General features: G+C 41.5%; 1 protein-coding gene across 30 annotated transcripts in view; it reads right to left on the bottom strand.

Annotated features, from left to right (window-relative positions):
- Positions 1–13,927, bottom strand: part of LOC139298088 (single-stranded DNA-binding protein 3) — a 35,721-nt gene extending 21,794 nt beyond the window's left edge. For 26 of the 30 annotated variants that reach the window (XM_070920942.1, XM_070920945.1, XM_070920934.1 and 23 more), the window contains exons 1-4: positions 13,872–13,927; positions 6,413–6,485; positions 5,603–5,664; positions 1,344–1,428 (exon numbers count right to left, since the gene is read on the bottom strand). In XM_070920942.1, coding sequence (XP_070777043.1) covers positions 1,344–1,428; positions 5,603–5,664; positions 6,413–6,485; positions 13,872–13,927 — 276 coding nt within the window. The remainder of the gene's footprint in view (positions 1–1,343; positions 1,429–5,602; positions 5,665–6,412; positions 6,486–13,871) is intronic. The other 4 variants (XM_070920955.1, XM_070920946.1, XM_070920956.1 and 1 more) reach the window with 2 other exon arrangements.
- Positions 13,928–22,601: the final 8,674 nt, after the last annotated feature.

A 22,601-nucleotide genomic window follows, 5' to 3' on the forward strand; every position in this document is an offset into this window, starting at 1 on the left:
ATACAACACACACACTATACAACACACACACTATACAACACACACACACACACACACACACACACACACACACACACACACACACACACACACACACACACACACACACACACACACACACACACACACACACACACACACACACACACACACACACACACACACAGTCTTGGCCAGAGAGGACAGGCTGAAGACAGATGCACAGTGTCAATCACAACACATGACATTTACACACAAGAGGATACAGTTACAGTTTCTTCTCTTAGTGAAGAAAAAACACACGTATTTACAATATTATTAGGCAGTATAGTGGAGCTGTTATTAGCAGGACCTGAACATCGGTGACAGCAAGCTGCCACCCAACTAAAGTGTCCTTGGTTCAAGACAATGAAAAACCTACAAACTCCTGAAAGGCTGTTTTATAGCTGACCCTGACCTCTGACCTCAGAGAGCAGCAATTTCTCCTTCAAGCGCTCAAAAGGCATCGAATATTTCCTCAAGGATGCACACCGAAAAGAACAAAAACACACAGACCTTTAAAGCTACACACGTCACGAAAATTATGATTTTCACTTAAGTCAAGTAAATGTTCTTTATATATCCAGATATCAAGTGGGGTTTCAAATCTGTACAGCATACAAAACCTTCAGTCCTTAGACGCTCTGTCTCAGGATTGCGATCATGATTTCTATTGAGTGTTTGACGCAACACATCTCCCTGCTATAGCTGAAACAATTAGGCAGTTAATCATTAAATCCTCAAGTACCAAATATTCTATAGTTCTAGTTTCTAGATGCTGCTTTCAACTGTTTACAGGTTTTGGAATGTGGATCAGAATTTGAGAACATCACCTTGAGCTTTGGATAACTGTGATGGCCATTTTTCACTATTTGCTTACAATTCATACACCAAACAATGAATCGAGAAAATAATCGATTGATCGACAAAGAAAATAATCTGAACCCTACTCCCTGCAAATAGAAATATGGCAGAATGGCACATGTGTGGTATGAATTGAAATTTAATGATAATACGAAGTCCGTAAATTAGTTTGTAGTCAGCTGGTATTTCTAGTTGTTGAGAAACGTGTCAAAGTTTGATTCCCAGTACAGCGAACCATTATATTCTCTGTTCAAATGTCCTTTGGATGCCACTTTAAGATTCTCCTCACACACTTGACCTCACTATTAACATATGTATAGCTTGAAATGTAATTGTAATGCCGTTTACATGCTGGTCTCAAGCAGATATGTAAAGAAACAAATTCCTGATTCCAAAGTGAGTAAAGTTTGTTTTTTTGTAAAAAAGAAGGGAAGTGGCTGCAGAGCTTGTCTGTCACTTACGTAGTCATGGAAGGCCTTCGCCTCACTGGAGTGCTCGCATGTCTCCCTTCGGTCTGGAGCCGCGCAATACAAATCCCAGAATACACTGAAATGGGGGGGGGGGGGTAGAGAGGTCAAAGGTTAGCAAACAGAGCAATACAAGCAAATGTATAACAGCTATTCATAACCCATTCACACACTCTCACTATCTCCCTAGTGCTCTTAAACGTCCTCTTATACACTTGAGCATCACTGTAAGAGGGACACAATGCCAGAGTCGCCCACCCTCAATCAACCTCTCACTCACTCAGAGTACACACACACTTGCATTACCATACTTTAATGGACCTTTCATTGACTGCATCTATTTCTAAACTTTAACTGTTAGTTAACTGACTTCATAAAGAATAAACAGAAAGCTAAACTCAAGTCCTAAAATAGTCTCTTGTGACGATAAATGGCGTCATCGTGAGAGTTTGTTCATCATCTGATCCTTAGAAAGAAAGCACATGTACAACTGCATCCATACAAGCTTCTGTTTCAGTCTGTTTGAACACCATAGGTGGAAACACATAACGACAATGCTAACTGCTAGTGTGCTACCTGTCTAAGAGGTCTTAATTGAATTTAGTGGAGGTGCTATAAACCCAGTGCAACAGCAACATGGCTAACAAGAGGACCAATCAGGCAGCCACTTCGCATGTCCTGGCAATCTGCGACACACGGATCAAGGTGTCTACATGTATCAGCAAGTTAAATGTAGGACTTTAAGACTTCTTGATGCCACCATTTAATCAAATTTAAGGTCAATTCTGCAATAATTATTAACATCAAATGTGGAAAATATAGGCATAATCTCCTGAGTAAATACATATATTGTCAGTTCAAAATGATAAGCAAGGCAAAATGACAACAACTGGTTGATTTGTCCAAATATTTTTATTCGTGTGAAAAAACAATATTTGTCCTTAATGATATTAGTAACAATTGTCTTACAGCCAGAGTCTGAATTGAGGCTACATCAATCTATGCTGAGAGTAATTTAGACCCTTGTATTATTGCATCGACATGAATGAAACTTGCTCTGAAATACTGGAGATTAACGGCTAAATAGAAGCACTGGAGAAAGGGTTAAAATCAGGTAGAAAGTAAAACCACAGAAACTGGAGTGTTAGCAGGCTAGCTAACTAGCTAGCTACCTCCTCCATGCCATCCAGACAGATGCTACGGTGGTCACCAGGGGACAAAGTTTTGGAGACTTTTTATACCATGTTTACAGCATTCAACAAATAAATATCTAAGACCTTCCCAAACTGAATCTATTTAATGCTTTTTCAAGGCATTTTATAGGTAAACGTGAATTTAAGACATTTTAAGACTTCATGAAAAAGGACCTGCCGACACCCTGACAGACATGTTGAATCCCAAACATCTGGAATTCTTCATATACCTCTGCAGTTCATAAGACACAGTCATAATGAAATCACATCACATTAGCTGCAGATTGAGTTGTTTGAGCACGTAAAGTGGAATTTATGGAATATATGGAATATTTTGATCTCAAAAGTTGACTCATTACTTCTACAAGAAGGACAGAGTGCAGGGTTGAGCTACAAAGGAAAAGGACGCCAGTGTGTTGCTCAAGGACACATCAACAGGGAGAAAATCCTTAGAGGCAACTGGACTTTGACTACCGTCAAAAATATAATCTCCTTTTTCTCTACAAGCCAAAACAAGGAGAGGAGAAGAAGAAAACCCATATTCTTCCTATAATCTTGACTGGTTTGCACACAGTTTAAGATGAAGTCTATCAATAAGAAGAAAATTTGTTTTGCTTTTAAGATGCTGCATTCAAGTGTGAGCCTTAATTTTAATATTATATTTCTTATATGCTAAGAAAGTTCTTAGTTGAACAAGAGATCAAACTTATTCTTTAGTTTTACCCAGGCCTGTACTGTATGCGTTCAAATTATTATTCTGTTCCTTCTTTTTCTTTTTATTAAAACATGCCCTCGGTCACATAATGCTGATGGTGCTTCACAGGCCTGACGTTCGTTCTCCTGACTCAGCAGAGACACCCCCTGAGGTGAAAAGTTACACTAGATATTGTACTTTTTAGGAGCATTTACGGGTATATTTACAAGTCTGTAATTTTACATCCACAGGTTTTTAAATATTTGTTCCTGTGCACTACAGTGTCCTTCAGCAACACAGTGAATCTATTCTGAATCCAGTGGCACAGTTTTTGTAGCTGTGCTCTAATCTTCCTGAGGAAGGAGCAAGTGAAAAGACCAATAAATAATCACATTATAAACAAACACCATTGGTAGTTTCCATGATAAAGCCTTAAAGAGTGGGGAGGACTATGCGATCCACACATGCAATACAACATAATTTATCTTAAACTTCTGTCAGATATTTTCGACTTTGGAGGCAAATGTAAGTTGGTTTAGCTCTCCATTCTTCTGTAGTGAGTTAATATTTTAATTTGATTTAAAGGCTGAAGATGAGGCTGGTGATATCCTATATCTTCTTATTGTCAACAAATCCCCTGAAAAGACCAAAACTAATCATGAATTGATCCTACTAACACATATTGTCTGTATAGCCAAACACTGATATACCTTATTCCTCTGAGCCACAGACCTTCATCAAAACACATCAATGAGCCACATCGTTTCACTGGGTGACATATTTTTGTCATAATGATGAACATGGGCACTGTAGTTTATTTTGATCCCATATACGACGTCCTGCTGCTGTAAATTCTCAGTACAAGAGCAAAGATGTATTAATCCGCCTCTGAAAATAGTCCCCAACAAAAACACCATTTACTCCTATTAACATAACATTTTTGGTGAAATACAGAGCCCAGCTGTTTTAGGAAATGATTTAACATTTTTTTTAAAAATAGAAGTATATATTCATGACGTGTTCTTTAAGATTTACATCTTCAGTAAGAATACAATGAACTTGGAGGGCCACAGTGTAGGGAAGCTAAAAGTATTGACAGGGGGGATAACGCATTGTTGGCTATGGTCTTTTCATTGTTGACAGTAAGAAAGATGTAGAATAACTCCAGCCTTATCCTGTAAATAAGATCAGATTATCGGCTGACTGGGCTCAAACTCTCATATCTAGGGAAAGTTTTCAGGTGAGTCAAGGAGACTTGAATCAAGTCAAGTGTCAACAGTCTTAACTACAGTCGGACTGGACCCTTCTCAGTTCAACCTCTATAACGATCTGCTAAACATAAAGGATTGAGTGTCATTGGAAAGATAAGATACCTCAGCGATGTTCATTCAGTGCATCATTTACCACTAATACACTTCAAATATGTGAGCCTGGGTTTAAAAAGGTTATAGTAGGTAGGTTAGAAATCTGATTACTGACCAGCTGCATGTTCAAGTGGGTTTTACAGTAAAACATATATTGTAGTTCCTGTTAACGTGTTGTGTGATATCCTGCCTCATCCTTATTTCTCCTAAAAAAATAAATTAAAAAAAACAAGCGAAACTGCTGATCAGTGCTTAAGGTGACGACCCTAAAGGTCAAATCTTAGCCAGGGGCAGAAATGACAGGAGGGGGAGGAGGAAGACAGCGGAAGGAGAGGTGGCACAAAGGAAGATGGAATGCAACGGGTTAATCTGCTAAGAATCCCTCTCCCACATGAACAAAGGAGAAAAGTGGGAGGTGGGGGGCACACAAAGGGTGACGAGAGGGAGGGGAGTACAGAGGGGGGAGTCCATTCCCTAACCATCTGGATCTATTGTTTCAGGAACGGGGGTGAAGGATGGAGAACTGGAGGAGGGGAGAGGGGAGGGAGGGGTCACGCCCTCAGTGAGTCTGGTCAACCCCAAGGCTGAGACTCTGCTACACCTCCCACCTATGGGAGTCATTTTTAATCATGAATGAGGACAAGCACCAACAATTAAATTTAAAAAATATTTTTTTCAAGCACATGAATATCTGCATAAAATGTGAATTTAATATATTCAAAACTGAATTGTGGCTCTATCGGGCCTTAAGACCATGGGAGCTCAAATGAAGCTACTGTTTGTGCATATGACAGTAATGAATTATGTAGGGTCAGGATGGACACTAGAGCCCTGTGAATGAGTGTGCATGTGTGGGGAGGGGGAGGAATACCAAACTTGAGACATGCACTGTAAAAACTGTTTACACACTCAAGCAAATAAAATGGATAGGCCTACTACATCAAAAACAATCAAGACAAAACTAGCTTTTTCATACTGGAGAAAAGTGAAAGTGACACTCACCACCACCATGAATGGAGGAATCCAGGGGGCTCCCCTAATGTAATATTCTTCTCCCATCGAATCTGGAGGAGAAGAGAGGAGTGGAGAGGAGAGAGAAAAGTCACTTGCAGCCACTAGAGAGAGGATTATGTCTGCAGGTCCAGGGGTTAAGAACATATAATCAGTCAGTCTCAAACTGTCAATGGCCTCGGACGTGAAGATAGGCATCTTTCTGGCTCTGTCGATCTCCATCTTCCTGGCTCTCTTCCTTCTGTTATGTCTCTATCCTGTTTTCCTTTTTTTACATGCGAATTGTGTTTTGGATCCAGGGAATTAGCGCAATCGCACACTCATTCTGTCTGTCTGCACCCACAATGGCTGTCAGGAGAAATGTAGCATATACATACAAACAACACAATGCCTACATATGCCTATAATGTCCACAGACAGCTGCATCAGTTGCTTTTACACTAAGATTCACCATGGCAGACATTGAGCATGATCTGGTGTAACTTTATAGGATTTCCTTTTTGAAAAATTGATGCAACACCTTACGCTCTGCAATCATGTTTAGCATGTTTGCGCTGACAATACAAGTTGCTTAAAACATCCACTATAGCTGGGTAACAGTTCGTACAGTTTTACTAATGAATAAAGCCGTTTTACATCAAGGCCCAAGTGACATGCGTTTGATATCCTTGCTGGAGACTTTCCATCAATTCTTTATCTATTCTCCTCGGCTCTAGATAAGCAATTTTTACAAAAAAAAGGCATAAAGAATGAATGGCTCAGTGCTTTATAAACTGGTTAGAGTCATGGATGTCGTCTTACCTCAGACAGGAAGGTCTGTGCGGACTTCTGTGCTCCCACATGTAGCAGGTACTCGTACACATATAATGCTAATCTGAAATGCAAAAGGACAAAAATATTAGTGACCAAATTCAGCTTGCCAATGTAATGTCAGACTCTTTCTTTGTGCAACTAAGATTAGATTTATTTGGGCATCCCACTTCATTTTCAAGCAACCAAAAGCAGACCAACAAGAGCAATATTCAGCCAAATAGTCAGAGAAACTGGAGGCCCCTTGAGCTATTAGTCAAGAACTATTTCAAGGTCTTGAAGTTCTTTTAGTGCATTTTTACCTCATCTGAAAAAACGTTAAGATTATGTATTAGCAGACCAGCAAGAATGGATAAAAGTAACTTCAAGATATTACAATTTACAACAAATTACAACACAGAGTCACGCTGTTCTTTCACATTTTAAATGGATGCTGGAGAGAGACATGCAGAGGTGGCAGGAGTGGCTGAAAACGACAGAAAACTCAACATACCCATCTCCAAAGAAGGGGGGATGGGTGAGTGTTTTTTTTTCTGGTTCTTCAGCATATAACCTCTTGTAGCCTTTCCTTCCATTTGCTAATTGTTTCATTTTGTTTTTCTTGCTTGTTGACTTTCTTTATCTCGTTTGTTTCATTTAAATCGTCACACATCATGAACAACATCAATGGTATTAAAGAACTTCCAAAGAATATTAATACTAGCAACAACCGGTGTTTGCTTGCAGTATGAGTGAACGCTGCACACAAGTCGTTGCAGTCTCAAGGATTGTGTTTGACCCATCAGCAATGTTCATAACTGTTGCCTTCACTTTGATACTTCCTGGTCAGCCATAAAGGAGCAGGGACTTTCTGGGGGGGTAGAAACCACGACCCAGGAACTAAAATTGGCTCTAGGTTCCTAAAGTTGAAATGCAGGTGAAGCTCCAGAGTACCTCTAAAAGGTTCCTGGAAAATGTCCTGTGTTTGAAAAGGGCCATATCATCTCAGCAGCATTTCTGTGGCCTGTACAGTTTTTCCACTCTTACCAAGCCTAAGCATCCAAAGTCTGAAATAAATACCTGCCGACCTGTATGAAAAATATTGTGTTCTGACTGTACACACCAGACACCAACAGAAATACCTGCATACGAAAGGCATTCCCCAATTCCAAAAATATTTTAAAAGCTTTTTTTTTTTTTTTTTAAATCACTGCTATTATAACAGGCCAGCCACACTTGATAACAGAAATCCACCAGGGTCTATTAACACATACAAGAACCATGCTGTGGAGTGGGAAACCCCCATTGGCCCAACATTGTACTCCTAACGCCTTCACTTAGTCGTGTTTAATAGGCCGTTAATGGACCATCAATCGACCAGCAGTGTGGATATGACAGTGCCCCGTGTGCCCAGAGCAGACAGTCCTCTGACAGGCCAATAAGGTCCTAATGAGAAGGACAGTAGCTCAGTGTCACAGCCCAATCATTAGTCAATGAACTGATCAATGAAACATTGTTTTGAGATAATAAGGCTGTTGTGCAGTTTGTTTTTAACCATCAACAGAACATTTGCTTTTCCGATGCTGACTTCCCTTGTACTGTTGCTGAATGGTGGGATGGAGGTGATGTCTATTTAAGCACAGTTAGTGCATTTAGGCCTCTTAGGAAGATATATAGTTGGACAATAAAACTTTGGATAGCAAGCTGATAAGGTCTCACTATCAGTGTTCTAAAGAAATGAAATAGGATAAGTTTTAAGAACTGCACTAAACTTGCCAATGCTGAATTTATCTATAAGTTTTTTTGCATCACCATGCTTGTAAGATGCTCAGCGACAAGATGAATTATACAACTCCCCTTTGGACAGACCGCTTGGGAGTGGATATGGGGAACTCTTGACAAGACAGAACTCAAAATGATTGAAACACGTTGTTTTTGGCATTCGATTAATCAACCAATTAATTTTTCAAGCAAATCTTGTATAAAAATGTATGATTCCAGGTTCACAAACGTGAGAATTTGCTGCTTTTCTTGGTCTTACAATATAGAATTGTTTAGAATTGGAGGTTTGGACTGTTTTCTCGGACAAAATGACATCACCTTGTGCTGTAGGATATTGCGTTTATACTGATATTGTGATATGTCGAGGAAACAATTGGTAGATTAATAGACAATGAAAATAATTGTTGGTTCAGCTAGACCGAACCCATTATCATTCTGGTATAGGAGAAAGACGCTCTGGCTTGTTTGTATTTCTTTAAACTAGGGATGTTAATAATTAACTGTTTAACCGTTAACCAATAATAAGAATTTTGACTGATAAATACTATCAGTTAAACAGTTTAAAAAACTATTATTAATAACCACAATATTGCTCCTGGGAGACGACTACAGCACCCCGTCATCAAGCTAACGACCCAGAGGCAGAGGTGGACATCTATATGAGAGACAATCCCCCCTCATTGGATCCTCTTGTGGAAAAGTATTCAGGCGTTCTTCCCGAGGCTGCAATGGGCTGTTATGCCTACTAAATGTTCTATACAGCGGTCCAAGCACTGGAGGATTCAATATGCATCAGTCTAGGATGTGTGAATCCTCATGTTCTGTTGTTGTTTGTGCTGCTGTTGCACATGTAAAAAAAAACCCTCTCTTATGAAAGAAAGCACTTGATTTTAATGGGTCACAGACATTCGTCCGTTCTAAATAGTACATTTCATTTTGGTTGGTTAACGATTAGTGATCAGTTAAGGAGGGTCGGCTATCAGTCAGAAAAAAAAAATCAAAATTAGCATCCCTACTTTAAAGCAATCACAATCATCTTGAGCGGCGCTAAGCCCAGGATGCTGCGATGATGGTGCCCTTGCAAAACGGTAACACGCAGATAGTGGAAGGGGAGGAGAAGGCCGAATGAAATAGTCGGCCAATGGCAGACTTATATCAACAGCCTACATCTGGTAAGCCAGACTGGTTACAGCACTAATCACAACTAAGATCATTTCAAATCCACATTTCTGAATAACAATTAGGCATGATCAGATGTCTTTTCTATGGAATTTCTCTACGTTTATGGTTCTTGTATTTTCTATTTATTGTTAGTCATTTTTATGATTGCATATGTACTTTTATTGCACTGTATATGTGTGTTTTTATGAATACCCATTTAGGACCAAGTGTTGCAAATTAGTTTAGGCTATAAATGCTATAATATATGGCATTAGTCTATTTAGTTAATGGTCTATACTTAAGTGTGTGTCCCTATGAAAACAACCATAAATAAATAAATGTGCACAAAGTAAATGTCCACATAGGGGATAGTAAAGGCTAAAGGGTCAAGGCTAGAATCAAATCGTTTAGTTACTATTTCTGTTTAATGCCTTGAATCAAACTACAGATGAGGTGAGCACGTGGGAGCAACAGAAATGGCAATAAATGAAGTAGTGTGTTATGATAGAGATCTGTACTAATGTTATGCAAATGTTTAAAACATGCATTGTTAGTATGCAAATGTAGTCTGTAAAAGATATGAATAGGCAAATAGACAATAACTGTAGTTTGGAGCTGATGGTCGCAACATGATCACACCTTGTCCTTCACATAGACACAACGCAGACAGGGACATCATCACAGCAGGAGGGGTGGCAGTTGGCAGATATATAAATGCATGCTCCTTAAGAATCTTATGATTCAATAGGTTTCTAACATAGCAAAAGATCCAAATCTGAAAGCAACAAAGTTCTTATTCAAGTGTGACATATGATCAGTTTTGCTTGGATACACTCCACATCACTACTGATCACACACTAATATTAAGTGGTATTTGGTACATATGATAACAAAGTAGGAGAATGCTAATAATTCAGACACAACTATAGATAAACTTTCAAGGCTCTTCACAACATCCCATACAACATGGGCACTGAAATAGCCATCTAGACTACACACTGCCGGTCAATACGAGAGCTCTTCAGCTGTCCATATCCAGTTTACCCCTTTTCAGACTGACACAGTGGTTTAATGGGTCATGCAAGAGAGACACAGAGCATCCAGAGAGAACAGAAACTGAAAGTTTAGTTTATAATGTAATTCTTTGTAATTCTATAGTTTATCTGCAACATGCATCAAAACACAGTTGCAGATGTGAGTCTTGCTGAATGATACTGACGGATTAAAGTGTGACAAGTCGTATACAAGGAATGGGTCAATCGCGGGTTGAACATGCATTTAGTAGACCTGTGCCTCCTCTAGAAAATTGATTATAGAATGTGCAGTGCAGTGCATGTGTCTCTGTCCATCCTGCTCGCAAAGTAATAAATAGCTATGGGTGTTCCCCTTGCAGATAGTCACCAAGATAAGAAAACATACATGGGCAGACATCCAGATGAACAAACAAACAAAGCAGAAGTGGCCCTGAATTCGAAACTTCCCGTAGTGATTTACACTGGTTAATGTTATTAAACTCTAAACACATGTATCATACTGCACAGCAGTAACATACCTAATGGCAAGAATAGATCCCTGGCTGCATCAACTTGCTTATTTCAACACACACAGTGGGGCAGATTGGTTGTTGTACAAATGACGATGCTCTTAAGAGGCTAAAAGACTGCAGTTCTGCTAACACACACACACACACACTTGACCACTTTGGCCAGGGGAATCTGACCACTTTCTGAGGCTCCTACCAATTTGTAGGTCACAAAGCTCTCTGTGACCGCTGGTGTAGAGTGTAAGTCACTGCCACTTTCAGGTCAGTCTAGTATTGGGCCACACACACCTGCACATCACACACACAGATCATTATGTTACCTCTGTACTTTGCTGTTTACTAATCACACTTAAACACATATAGATTTCCTACTCATTTTAACAGTTTTGAAATGCCTGGCAAAGGCTCACAGGAAGCTTTAGGTTACAGCAAGTGCCTCAAATATTGATAGTGTTAGCCATGTACATGACAGGTTTAGTGGCTTGCTTAAAACATGTGCAGCCTTCTATAGGAGTTTGACTAGAAAGGAATAGTTAAGGACTTGGTCTTATGTCTGGGGATAGGAGGATCACACTGCAGATCCCCCCCAAGAGGCCTTCAATTAAATTTTTATGTGTGGTGTGTGTTTTTGTGTGGGTTGCAAAGGGGCTGCGTGTGCATGCACCTGGCCTGCTGCATTATTAAAGCTCAGAAGCTAGCTCAAAGAAAAGGAAGAGAAGTTTGAGGAGGAGGAGAGGGAGCAGCTATAGGATAGTGGAGTAAAGGGAGAGGAGAAAAAAATGTTTTGACTGGAACATAAGAGGGGGCATGCCCCATTTTTATAGAGGAGAAAACAGTAGGTGGTACAGGGGATCAGAGAAGCAGTCATGTCATGATGGAGAGGAAAAGAGGACAGCCGTCATCGGTTTTGACAGCCAGAATGTGGAATTGTATTTATAAGGAACAAAAAAAAATCTCAGATAGCTCCAGGAACCCTTACTCCTTCGCTTTTAAGGTTATATGGCCTGGTGACACCAAAGTTTCACACCGTATGGCTGGAATCACACTCTATTTGCTTTTGATTTATGCACTTTCCCCATCCTCTCTCATAGTGAAACAAAATTTTCTTCCTCCATCACACCATGTGAGGTGACCTCCTGACCTCCCTCCCCGCCATTCCCTCTTACGCTCTGAGATGGGACATCAGTGCGTGCATACACTTACTCCCATGGAGTGAGAAATCTCCCTGATGTACACCACCGGCACACCTGACATCCTGCCTGAGGCTCCCGACAAAACCCCCTCTTTAAACATGGATGAGTCTGCCCACCATATCTCCCTCTTTTCTGTCTCTTTCCTTCTCTTCCGTCTCTCAACTCTGACGCAAAGCTGAGAGCAGCTGCCTCAGTCTGTCTCAATAATTCAACACTGAAGCGAGGGATGAGGACTTTGAGGAGCAGCAAAGGATGGGGAGTGAAGAGTTAGGAGGCAGATGAAGAAAGACATTAGAAGAACGATGCATAAAGAAAGAATAAAGAATACGGGTTCACAGCACAGTGAAGGGAGGTGTGAACTTAAGGTAATGAGGCGCCAGCTGATCTTCATGCAAACATACACATGAGTCTGACAACTCTGTCCCACTTCAGTGCCCCAATCTGCTGACTGGTCCAGCCAGTCAGAGAGTGAGCATTTGCTGGTGTTCAAACCCATCCACTGTGGGGAATAACGCCATAAGCATTCACCTGTGTGGAGGCTCTTACCTCTTATTTACCACTTGGTTATTCATCTGTAGTGGAATAGGAACTACCATTAACACAGCACATGGCTCTAATACAATTACATCTAACAAAGTTTAATGAAAGCATGTACGGGTCTTAGCTCTCTTTGTTAACGGCGACTATCAGCAAAGGAAGTCCCCTGCAGATTCCGGTATCTATTTCAGAATTGATGCAGAGAAGTTTGTTGGATTCATATCCCAGGTACATTTGAAAACTCTGCGGATTATTGAATTGTTGGCAAACGTGCGGCGTGTATCTCCTAAGCGAACAACAGGCATCGAGACGGTGGCATGCAGACAAAGGGATTGGAGGGCTACAGCTCCCCAAGCTAACACCACCTAAGCTTCCTGACAAATCAGCCACCGAAAAGCCCGTATCTGGGTCTGCTACAGCGAGCGGCGGCGGCAATTACAAGCAGTTTATCCCCGGCACTCATTTGCACAACTCGGGGTGACTTAAGAGAAAAATCCGTACGGCCGACAAAAGTTAAGAGGCGCAGCTCTCCTTGCACGGGGATCGTAGCGGCGGCTCTCCGCTGACCGAACACACACATGGATACAATGTAGCCAGCGCGTTCGGAGACAGAGTATCATTGTGGAACGCGGGGCAATTCTAGAACACGTTCCTGTGCTATTTTGTGACAAAGCCCCAAACAGCTGTATTCTATTTTTACCTGCTGCTTCAGTGGGGCGACACAAAAGCCAGCTAGCTACAATGCACAGCGTCACTCCAAAGGCATTGTTCCTCGCACTGGGGCGAGGGGAGAGATGGAACTAAAGTGGGATCCCCATCAATGCTCCTCTCAGACAATTCAGCCCCGAGTACACATTTCTGCATTATTACTCGTAACACGTGCAGCAACACTGCTTTCTTGTAGAAGTGGTGCAACTTATGGTCGCTAAAACTGCCACTCTCTGCTTTTGCATTAGAAAGAAACAAGAGAGACAAGAGTGAAACTGGCAGTGTAGCTAGCTGCTTGGGCTAACTTAGCAGCCATGCCTGTGCAGTTGGAGGATGGAAGAGGCACCACGACACGCAAAGTGGCAAACGCAACGAATAAACTATCACAGCATCACTTTTGTGGCTTGCATGTTAACAAAAAGAGCTCGCTGAACATGCGTGCTCCTGCTGAAGTGGCTGAGCTGCCTCACATCAGTTAGCAAGTTTAGCTACCTAGCACACTCTTCAAGGCTGGATCTCTGTTGTGACAGTGCAATAATTTACTTACTTTTCTCTTGCTTGGCTATCGGAGGGGACCACAGCTCCTTTACCCTTGCCGTACATCTTGGAGGCTGTTCTGATACTTTATTTTATCCCACTCGACACCTGTCAAAGAAAGCTACCAGGAAAACCTACTATCTCCATAGCTACCCAGTTAGTGTTGTCTCCCTATTTCTCCCTTGCGCTCTCTTTGCTCCGGTTTCCTTTTTTTCTACATCCCCAACATTGCCCACAAATCAGGCAGGGTTTCAGCCGGGGGGAACTTGAAACAGTCCACTGGTGGAGCTTTTTTTTTTTTTTCAATCGCTGTTCCTGGATTCAGCTCACGCCCCCCCTGTTGTGAAACGGTGGGGGCTTCTTAAAGCCACAGTGTCTCAGTTTTTGTCGACTTCGCTCAAGTTCAAGTTCTCTTCTGGACGCCTTCAAGTTCAGGCCTTACATTGCATTTGTGCTCATGAACAGAACCAAATATCTAATACTAAGCGCTGTTACTATTTTTAAACTTTTATTTAATCATGATATGTATAGCTGCCTCCTAATGACCTGCCTGCCCCCCAAAGTGCCCCTGTATTCAGCCCAAGTACCTGTCCTGTAGTAGGACCTTAGGACAACTATGAACATTAACCTTTACTCCGCACACAGAAGAGGTGCCTCTTATTAACTTTCACTCCTGACCCTCAGACAGTCCGTGTACACCACTGATGAAGATTTTGTCATGCAATACTAGGCCATTGGCTCCCAAATTGGGGTCCTAATTAGGTGCAAGGGGTCCACAACTAATTGAGGACATGTTTTATTATGGTATTATTTAATAGTTGTATTTTGTCCTATTATTTCACCTGTAAGCTGATTAAAGCACACATTTCACTCCGCCTGTATCTAAATGAAGTCTGAGGTCAAACACATGTCTATTTTAGGAGAAAAAGTTTTAGAATCTTAAGCATACAACGACAGACAAGCTGAACAATATGGACAACAATACTTCTCTGTTTGTCCATGTTATTCAGTTTTTGTTCATCCTTATTGACTTGTAATCATTTGAAACTTTTGTTAAGGCCGCCACATATGGCTGCCTTTTGCAGATTTAGAGCTGCATACGTTGTCTCGATTTCCAGGTGTTTCTTTTACACATTTTCACACAAGCACATTGTAGCTTGTTGTTTTGCTACCACAGTGTAAAAAACCCCCAAAACAGAATGATTTGATTTTCAATGTCAGCCACTCCTGAATAATTCCTACAAATTACACTTTGCTCTAGTTTACCCTTCAAATGGTCTGCTAGTGTTATGTTCATAGTCACACAACATTTTAACCAAGACCAATTTCATGTGGAATGCTACATCTATTGTAAATGTTTCTATGGTGTCCAGGTATGCTGTCGGCTCTTGGTAGCGATGTATAAGTCTGTGTCATGTCCCTTTAAGAGTGTGTAGAGGGCAGTTGCAGAGTTTGTGTGTGCACATGTGTGTGTGTGTGTGTGTGTGTGTGTGTGTGTGTGTGTGTGTAAGGCAGGGACAGGCAGTGTGCTCTGTTTTCGTGCTACTAGCTGTGGGAAGGGCACAGCTGACTGTCTGTGTGCGTGTGTGTTTGTGCGCACGCCGGTGTGTGTATGTGTGGAGACAAGCGCATGTATTTGTGTGTGTGTGTGAGAGAGAGAGAGAGGGGGAGAGAGAAAAAGAGGGGAAGAGAGAGAGAGAGAGAGAGAGAGAGAGAGAGCGAAAATACATTTCTGTATGAGTGTGGTCGGCTTGTTTTTTTACATGAGAATACAAACACCTCGTGATGAGCAGACATAATATAAAAGAATAGAGGAATAATAGAGTAAGACAGAAGATAGAGAAAGAACAGGAGTGAGGAGCATCTTTATAAGTGGCAAGAATTCTCCGGTAAAGCAACACAGATGTACTGTAAGATGTCATTGACATAGAGTCGTGTGATTTTACAAGTGATATACTGTAAACAATATGTATACAATGAATTGTACTTAAACTCACAATCAGAGCAAGACAGAAGGGTGCAAGGGAGAGGAAAAAGGCTCAGGAATTGTTTTGTTCCAGTTACAGCCATTGTATGTGGAATTACTTGTAGAATTACATACACTGAGAATAATCACCAGCAACTGGTCTGGTTGTGCGTCGTCGTTGTTTTTTTTTTTTAATCTTTAATCTTAATCTATCAATGTGTGTTTCAGACTGCGTCCACACTAAACCGGCTAAATTTGAAAACGCTGGTTACGTGTGAAAACGACAGGCGTCCAGCATCAACATTCTCTGGTTGCTTTAGTGATGAGTCTCCATCCACACTGAAATGCCAAAACAACAGATGAAAATGGTTAAATTTCCTCACATTTTTTTCTGTTTTTCAGAAAACTGAAAAAAATCGATCTGTTAACCAGGTGATTGCTCATTTTCTGCACCACTTCGCTGTCGATCAAATGACTATTCTATAAATTGCCAAAATATTCAAAATGAGTGATCACACAGAGGCTTAGACAGGCTTATGCCATCATTTTCCAAAAGGTCTGTTCATCCACTCTAAAATGTGAGGTCGGCATTTTCAGATTCATCCTCTCTGGAGACCACTTTCAAACAAGCTACATTTTTGGGTGTGAAAATGTCGGCACAGTGTGGACAGAGGGCCAAAAACGGTGACATCAAGATGCATTTTCAAATTTGGCCAGCTTAGTGTTGGTACCCTCACAGAGAAAGAAAACGAGAGAAAGTGATGGTGTAGGTATCTTTTAAGCTCTAGACCACAAACTCTATCACTGTCTCATCATAGCACCAGTATTGATCCAAGAACCCAATGATCCCCAGGAACACTGGCTCTTCCACTTTTGCACAGAATAAACACAAGCGGCATCACTGTGTACTTTCTATTCCTCTCTGTTTCCTCAAGTTGATCAAATGCAGATGAGCAGATAAGGTTGTTAGTGTTTTGTCCACATGCTTCAATCCCATCCATCCATCTTTCCATCCTTCCTCCATTTAACCACACCACCTTCCATTCCAACAACATTGTTGGCAGTTGGACGTAATTACTGTATTTGTTCGATAAGTTAGCCCTATGACCCATGTACAATAGATAATTCTAAAAATTGTAAATAATAAGTTTAACATGTCATTAAGTGCATTTCCATCCGCATTTACAATTCGTGCATAAAAAAAACCTGAATTTAAACACACATAAATGCCACATTTCCATCATGTCTTCTACATCGTTGTAACCTGGCTGTAGTTTCATTTTTTCCCCCATAATAGTGAAATCGCACAGAACTGATTTAGAACCGGCCTGATTATTCTTTGTACATTGCACTGTGTCAAAAATGTGTACAGGTATATTAACTGACCCCAGATCTGCCCTAAATAATCCAATCCCATCTCTGCTGAGAGCTCGTGACATCTTGTGACTGTATTTCATAACTTCGATTTGGTACAGTTTAAATGTCACACAGTTTTGTTCGAAGGTTTATTGTACAAAAAAACACTGAACCTGTAACCAATCTGCTTACACGCATAGTCCTGAACCACAGCAGAGACCTTTGGCACAGATTCACTTTGCAAACTCACTTCTGAATGTGCGATAGTTAGCCCTGAAACACGACAACTCTGGAGTCTTCTTTGGTTCGTTATTTGGTTTTCGGCACATGGCAACGCTGCCCTCCAAACTTCCATTATGATCCCCCTCTCCATCCCTCTCTTGCTTCTCCCTCCGGTATCTCTCTCTCCATCTCGCCTCACTACTCTCTTCTTCCTTCTCTTCCACATCGTCGTCCTCTCCTCTGACCCACTTTCCTGCCACTGTCTCCCTCTGTTCTTCCTCGTGCACCCACATCCTTCATCTCTCTCTCTCTCTCTCTCTTTCTCCTCCCCCCTTCCTCTTCTTCTTCATTTCCGTTCTCCCTCTTCTTGTCTCCTGCCTATGTTCATGCTCCTCCACCCTCACACTCCTCCTTCTGTTCCTTCTTCTGACTCCTCACCTCCTCTAATTCTTCCTCTACTTTTCTTCCCAAAGGATCTCCATCCTTCCATTCTTAGTCTTATTCTTATTTCATGTTCTCTCTTTCTCTCCATCTTTATCTTCTGCATTCTTGTTCTTCACCACTCCTACTCTTCTGTCTTCTCTCTCCTCCTCTATACCTCCTTCCTTTTTCCTCTCCCTTGCACCCTTCTCCTTCGTCTTTCCACCTTGCCCCCCCCCTCCTTCTATACCTCCTCCTCCCACCATGAGTCATTTCGTGCACTCTGTGCTCCCCTCACTACGCCACAGAGCCACTCAGGACAGACATTCATCAGCGGCTGAGATGATAGATGCTGCTCACCACAGCTCCAGCAGCCAGTTAGCCCGGGGTGATGCCTTATGCATTCAGATATCACCTGGCTAGCTGTAATCTACCGCCTCAACCAGGATCCAATGCACACAAAGGAGCTCAACTTTACACACACACACACTCCGCTGCCTGCTGTGTTAGACTGGATTTGTGTGGAAAGAGAAAGTTTGGTGCATGTATGTCTGCATGGATAAGTATATTTGCACTTTAATAAAGTGTATTTAAGTGTGCATGCAATAGTGCTGGAATGGATTTATGTGTGTACGTATGTGTATGTGTGTGTGTGCTGTAGATTGTTAGGTATGTAAATTCCAGGGGAGTTAGGTTAATTGGGTCTGAAAAAGAGGTGGGTGTGTCTCTCTCCTCTATGACAGGCTTATTTACATAGCAAAGCTGTAATTACCCTAACGAAGCCCCTATCCTATCAGGGAGAGTGCACACACATACACACACATATACACAAAGGCACGCATGAGCGATCCCCAAACAGGTTGGAGCTCAATCATGCCAAACCTGTATTTTTCATCACTCCAGATCCCTCTCAGAAGCATTCCATTCACATGTTCATTTCTAATTGAATGGCATCCTTTGCAGTGCCAATCAGTCGGTTTGTTGGAATTTCTCTATCGAAGCTCATTGGCTTCTAAGAGAGATGTGGGACCCGTTCCAGCACTTAGCAATCACTTCCTTCTTCCTGCCCCTCCGTGTTCTTTTGTGAAAACAGGCTTTCCCTTTGTGAGTTAGGGGTAATAGAATAAAAAAAAAAAGATTTGCTTTGTGTCATATCAATGTAAATCAAAATTCCAAACCATTGTTACAGCAAATGAGAACATGTAAGAACAGCGTTGACATTTGGGGGAATCATTATCCATCAAACCAGCTGAAAGTGAATTAAAATGAATATTCTCTATGTAGCGATGCACGTTCAATCAGTTTGGAAAAATTCGCCCACAAACTTTTGACAGTTTTCTGTTATCAGTTTGTTATTTTTGGATGAGGGGTTAATAGATTAAAGGTATTTCAGGGGTTCCCAACCTGGATGTCAGGACTCCATAAAGGGTCTGAATAATAAAATAAATCTGAGGGGCTGCGAGATGATTAACAGGATAGGAAGCATGAGAAAACATATTTTTGCTATACAATTTTACGTTGACTGTAAACTGCCAAGTACTGGATACTTGTTGAACGGGTCACAGCCTGTAGATAAATGCAACCTGTGAGGAGCTAAACAGGTTGGAAACCACTCTGGTCATTTAGTAATTTTCTACATTTCCCCGAATTCCTTTTGCCAGCTTGTAGATAATGTGCCCCAACTTGCCGAATTCAGTGCATGTGAAGAGAGCACTTGCCTTAAGATGAGAGCAAGAAAGCAAGTTTTTCCAGTCAAGGTGTGCCCCTCACTAAAAACACAAGATATTTCGTGGCATCATATGATGATGTTCTGCCGAGGAAAATAATATCTTTACATCTTCTATAAATGGACTTCTTGTATGAACATTGAATAATGGTGCAAAACATTGATCACTGATAGAAGCTGTTACTTTTAGACTTCTGAAATGTGAGTAGTAGTAGTTAAAGGGTTGTTTCATCCAATTTACACAAAAAGTCATGTTCTCTCTTTCCCCTAGCCGTGCAGACAGTTTTGGTTTTATTCACTGAGGTTTTGCGATATCCATCTGTAAAGGTGTGTTCAGACTGAACGCAAGTGAATTTCTAGATGATGCAATTGCAAAACAACTGGTCAACGCAAAGACATGAGTGGACACGAAAAGACACAAATTCCCTCTGGATGGCCTGTTGGTGATCCAGAGAAACCAGTTTTACAATGTAATTTTTAAGTGCTTTGAGTCCAGTTGAAATTCCATTCAGCTCCACCAGTGGCGTGTGGTCCACGGCCCCCCTCCTGCAATTCCAACTTTGAAATACATGAATGAAAAATTGCTTTTGTTATTGTTGTGTGTGTATAAATTTCAGTTGTTGTTCTCACATAAATCACACGTACGATGACTAAAGAAAAAGTGCAGCCTACAGTCTTTGTGTGCCAAAGGATGTAGGCTACTTTTCTCCACCCGATAGCGGTATGTGTGTAATATGTTCAGCTTTTCCTGGTGGCCACTGATTGGTTGACACTGCATGCCGAAAATAACTGGATCTGGGGCAGAACATTTTACACCCAAGAAATGTTGCCAGATTTGGTGATCTGAACACGTTAGCTCGGTCTCTTAGCCCACTTGATGCCCGTGAATGACACCAAAGCGCAGAAGAGACTCTCAGCATGTAATGAAAAAGATGCTATTTTAGTGCAAACTTTGACTTATAGCTATCTGCATGGCTAATTACCACTAGCTGTAAGTGAAGAAACCTTTTTTTCCCTTTTTTATAATTTGGGTGAACTGACCCTTTAAGTATCTTTCTGCTTCCAGCGTCCACAGTAGCTGTTAGTTAGTAGCTGTGCTGGGAATGTTTCATCATCTCATCGCATAAAGTCATCCACATTTGCCCAGATGTCATGTGATACCCAGGCAACCATTCGTCATCACCAATTGCTCTTTTTGACTGTGTTTGAGCATTTTAGTGTGGATTTTTAAACAATATGTACCAAACACCAGCACCTTTACCCAGGCAGCACCCAGTGCTCCCATCGCCTCCCTCGGTCTCTGCCCTTCCCTCTCTCTGCACTTCCTATTCCAACAGGAATTTAATCTTTCAAGCCATCGTTGTTTTTCTTCTCCCCTATTTTTACTGCTGCTGCTGCTGCTGCTGCTGCTTGGAAGACCACAGACTGCCTCTGTATGCTGATGCCCCCCACCCCCACCCCCCCTCCTTCTCCGAGCCTGTCTCTCTCTTTCTGTATCTCTATTTGTCTAACTCTCTCATGCTCACCGTCTCTCTCTGCCTGTCTCTCTTCCTCTGCTCTCTGTCCTCATCTCCTCCCCTCCTCCTCCTCCTCACTTGTTCTCTTCTCTACTTCTTCACTCCTTCTCACCCCCCCTCCCCTCCCCTTTTTTTCTCCCTCCTGCCTTCCTCCTGTCTGTCTATCTGCTGTTTCGTTGCTCTGCTGTACGTGCCACAGATTCAGATGGCAGTCAAATGGTAGACGGAGACAAACACGGAGACACATGCATGCAATTACATGCTCACACACACACGCAAATGCACATGCAGACCGGCCACTGCACGCATGGACAGAGACTCTCTCACACACACACACACATTTGTGTAAAGGTCCACACACCTGCAAATACAGACGTGCGCACTCTTTTTTACAAATACACACTGTAGTGTCACATACATTCAAGTATTTCAGTCACCTCCCTCAGTCAGTTTAGCAGGGAGGATATTACTCTTTGAGCACAAAGCTATCAGAACAGAATGTAGGAAATATTAATGAGAACGGAGACTTTTTCTGGGAGATTAAAAATGAAGAAAGAGGGAGTTGTGGAAGAAGTTGGGATATGGTGCAGTGAAGAGAAAACAATATAAAAAGTAGACTTAAAAGACAGGATACTATTTGTGTATTGACTGTTTTAATGTTTGGGTGAGAGGGAGACAGCGACACCACGAGAAAGAGAGAGGGGGGAGAAGCTGGGTGGGGGTGGCGGAGAGGAAGAAGCAGAGAGGAAAGAGGTCAGTCTGAGCTTACGAAACATTTTCTAACCTAACCCGGCCTATTTCTGACAGGGCAGGACTGTGGACTTACAGTCAGACACACAAGTTCCTGGGGTTGACAGCGACATGCCTTTAGGGACTGACACACATAAACACACACACACACACACACAGAAAAAGATTCACACACACACACAAACTGTAAGCATCTGATATAGTAACATGTAAGTTAATGACCTTTCACCTCATTCAGCTGTAGGGGCCTTTCAGGAGCTGACAATCAATCATCAGTTTCCAAAAGAGTTAAAGCCCATTTACCTCTGTTTATTTTCTCTGGAATTGTGGAATGCATTCTACATGTCATTAAAGGAATAGTTCAACATTTTGGGAAATACGCGTATTCACGCTCTTGCCGAGAGCCTGGAGGCGATTAGCTTAGCTTAACATAAAGAGTGGAAGCAGGGGAAAACAGCTAGCCTTGCGTGTCAAAGATCGCAAATTAAAATGTTGTATCTGGTTTAATTCATACATACAGAAATGTGAAATGGTAATTTCAGGTTTTTGGGGAAGTTAGGTGCTGAAACTTGACTCCAGAAAGTCACTGGTCCTGGCTGTTGTTCGCCAAGAAACAGTTACAGCACATGACCCTTCACCTATCCAGAACCAAGGATTGTTGTTTTTACGTTTTGGTTTGTCTAACTCTTGAAACAAAAGCACTTAAAGCACATTTCAGACTTCACTGTCAAACTAGTCACATACTTTGTTGTGTTTAAAATATGAATTTTGAACTTTAATACA

Source organism: Enoplosus armatus, chromosome 15, assembly GCF_043641665.1.
Source record: "Enoplosus armatus isolate fEnoArm2 chromosome 15, fEnoArm2.hap1, whole genome shotgun sequence".
Taxonomy (NCBI): Eukaryota; Metazoa; Chordata; class Actinopteri; order Centrarchiformes; family Enoplosidae; genus Enoplosus; species Enoplosus armatus.